Source organism: Perkinsus marinus (genome assembly GCF_000006405.1).
Source record: "Perkinsus marinus ATCC 50983 genomic scaffold scf_1104296970022, whole genome shotgun sequence".
Classification (NCBI taxonomy): Eukaryota; Perkinsozoa; order Perkinsida; family Perkinsidae; genus Perkinsus; species Perkinsus marinus.
The window spans coordinates 1-2,503 of NW_003202606.1; the positions used below are offsets into that span (position 1 = coordinate 1).

Consider the following 2,503-nt stretch of genomic DNA (forward strand, 5'->3'; position numbering starts at 1 on the left):
ATGCGGATCGCCCTCGACAAAGGGGGAAGACGCAGAACGGGCTAGAGAGTGCAGGGAGTACTACCATCGGGGGCAATCGATTTGATACCAGTTAGTGAGCAACGATCTTCTGGAGAGTGCAGGGGGAGGGCACGACAGTCTTCACCCAAGGAGGGACGGTTCACCAACCCTCCGGAAGCTGCAACGGATGCTGTTCGGACTGGCTCGGGGCGGGAGTCTAGACGGGAGTCTCGAAAGAGCACGAGGAGGAGCCGATCGCGAGAGCGAAGTCATCGTCGTGGACGGGGTCGGGATGATCCTCACAATTCGTCAAGGCATCATCACAAGTCCACCCGTAGTAGTAGGTGCCGCAGTTCATCGTCATATGGCGGCCGCCATGTTGATCGGCATGCTGAGGGGGACGTGAATGGAGATTCAAGATCTAGAAGGACCTCACAGGCACCTGGTGGTGGTGGTTGGGATGCCCACCCTCTTGCTGTTGTCGGACAAGGAGCAGTGCCCCCGGCCCAGGGGTTGGGAAATCCTATCAGTGTCTCTGGGCTTCCCTATAGCCAGAGTAGCAGCAGACTACCGCCTCCACCGTTTCCCGGGATGATGATGATGGCGGAAAGCCTCACTGGAGTCCCCCCAGCCCACCTGTTGACAGGGTCTAGGATGCAGTGTATATATCCGATGCCGCGCCTCTCTGTCGCAAGGCCTCCACCACCTTCTGGAGGAATGGTAGTTCCTCCTTTTGTACCGCTACCTCTGATACCCCAACCGGCCCATCCAGCGCGGACTAAGGCCCCGGCGTTTCCGTGGGGGTCGGGACTGCCGCAGGGTGGTGTGAGTAGAGGAGATGACGAATCGAGTGAGATGGATATTGAGAGCCCTCGATCGGTGGAGGTTGCGGGGATAGAACCTACGAAGGTTGAGGGTAGTTCGACGGCGACGAAGGGAGCGAACCTGCTGAACTGTTTGGGTAGGGTTTCTAAGTAGAAGGAGAAGTGGAGTGGTAAATTCAATTGAGATGGGCTCGTCCTGTTGGTCGCGGCCATAGTACCTTATGTACCATTTCGCGGGGATTTGGCAAAGGAGTGGTACGGATGATGATAATGATGACGACCAAATCATACGCAGTTACATTACCTTCATATCACTATTAAGTATCATTAACGTTGATTATCAAAATCATCGCCTCGGCCACTCGCTGGCGATATCGTATCTTATTTGTGAACTCGCAGTGTCGCGTTGTTGAATTGGAGGGGAGGTGAGTGCGTAATCGAAAGGTCCGTGGTTCGATTCTCCTCAGTGGGTTTATATTGATGACCTATGGCTTCGAGGAACTACGGTTTAGGATGGGTGATGGTATGGGATTGCCGTTCTTAGTTGCATCAGTAAGTGCCGTCTGTGGGAGTCGAACCGACGATCTATCGATCAAGGAATGCGTGTGCTTATGGCACTAACTCACTCGACTATTTAGCTTGGTGGATTTAATTATATTTGTTTCCACTAAGCTTCATTGGAGTGCACTGCTCCTTTGCTTTTCAGGTGTTTAATCGCCGTGGTATGGTAGAAGTAAACCCTGAACCCTCGAGGATTGAGAACTCGTCAGGGCGTATGCAAAGGGGTGCCCATCGTGAAGAGTAATGAGGCACGTCGTCGTCGTCGTGGTGGTGATGGTAGGAGTAGTTGAGATACGAGGGGAATCATTTCAGATTTGAGTATTGTTGTTGTTGTATATTTTGTTGTTGTATATGTTCTCGTTGTACATGTTGTTGTTGTTGTTGTATATTTTGTTGTTGTATATGTTCTCGTTGTACATGTTGTTGTTGTATATGTTCTCGTTGTACATGTTGTTGTTGTTGTTGCTGTTGTATATGTTGTTATTGTTATTGTTGTTGTTGTTGTATTTTTTGTTGTTATATATGTTGTTGTTGTTGGAGGAGGAGTTACTATCTAGGTTGCCTCAATTCATCAACCTTTGCATGTCTACCGCGTAGTGTATGTTGCATCACTTTACCCTTAGGGACCTCATTCCCGCAGACTGGCATCTATACTGGAAAAGTGGCCGATTCAAGCCATCCGAATACGCCACAGTTGAATCGTAATGTTTGGGCATTCGGTGCGTGCTCAACACAAGAGGTGTTTCAAGGCACCAGAAAATGAATCACTTCCCGAGGTCGGGTTGTATAACGAGAAAGGACACCCTTGGTCGGCTTATGAGGAGGATGATGATAACCTACGGCGAACAAGTAGGAAGGTATTACAAGGTTCGTGATGCAGCTGAAAGGTTTTCCATTCGTGGTTTGTATAATCCACGTAGACTGTTGTCCCCTGTGAAAAGAGTTAGCGTTGTCAACATCGTGAGTTTGTTCTGCACACAACATATTTTTAAGAATATGAACACTCGAGGAGCAATTTGTTTTTTCGAGAAAAAATATAGTTTCGCACGAGTTGCGTTGCCGTACATGAAGTCATCGAGGTAGTCTATGGATGGGTATTAAATTGAGTTTATTATCAT

The 2,503-nt window shown here is 48.9% G+C and overlaps 2 protein-coding genes across 2 annotated transcripts in view; both read left to right on the forward strand.

The window, feature by feature from the left end:
* Positions 1–404: 404 nt before the first annotated feature.
* Pmar_PMAR011308 (hypothetical protein) lies at positions 405–1,214 on the forward strand (the record flags this gene model as incomplete). Its single annotated transcript, XM_002767785.1, has 1 exon — positions 405–1,214. A coding segment is annotated over one exon (573 nt), but the record flags the coding sequence as incomplete, so codon positions are not given.
* Positions 1,215–1,548: 334 nt separating this feature from the next.
* Positions 1,549–2,503, forward strand: part of Pmar_PMAR011309 (mucolipin, putative) — a gene marked incomplete at both ends in the record, with an annotated part of 2,196 nt that continues 1,241 nt past the window's right edge. Inside the window, 2 exons of the mRNA XM_002767786.1 lie at positions 1,549–1,625; positions 2,009–2,086. Coding sequence (XP_002767832.1) covers positions 1,549–1,625; positions 2,009–2,086 — 155 coding nt within the window. The remainder of the gene's footprint in view (positions 1,626–2,008; positions 2,087–2,503) is intronic.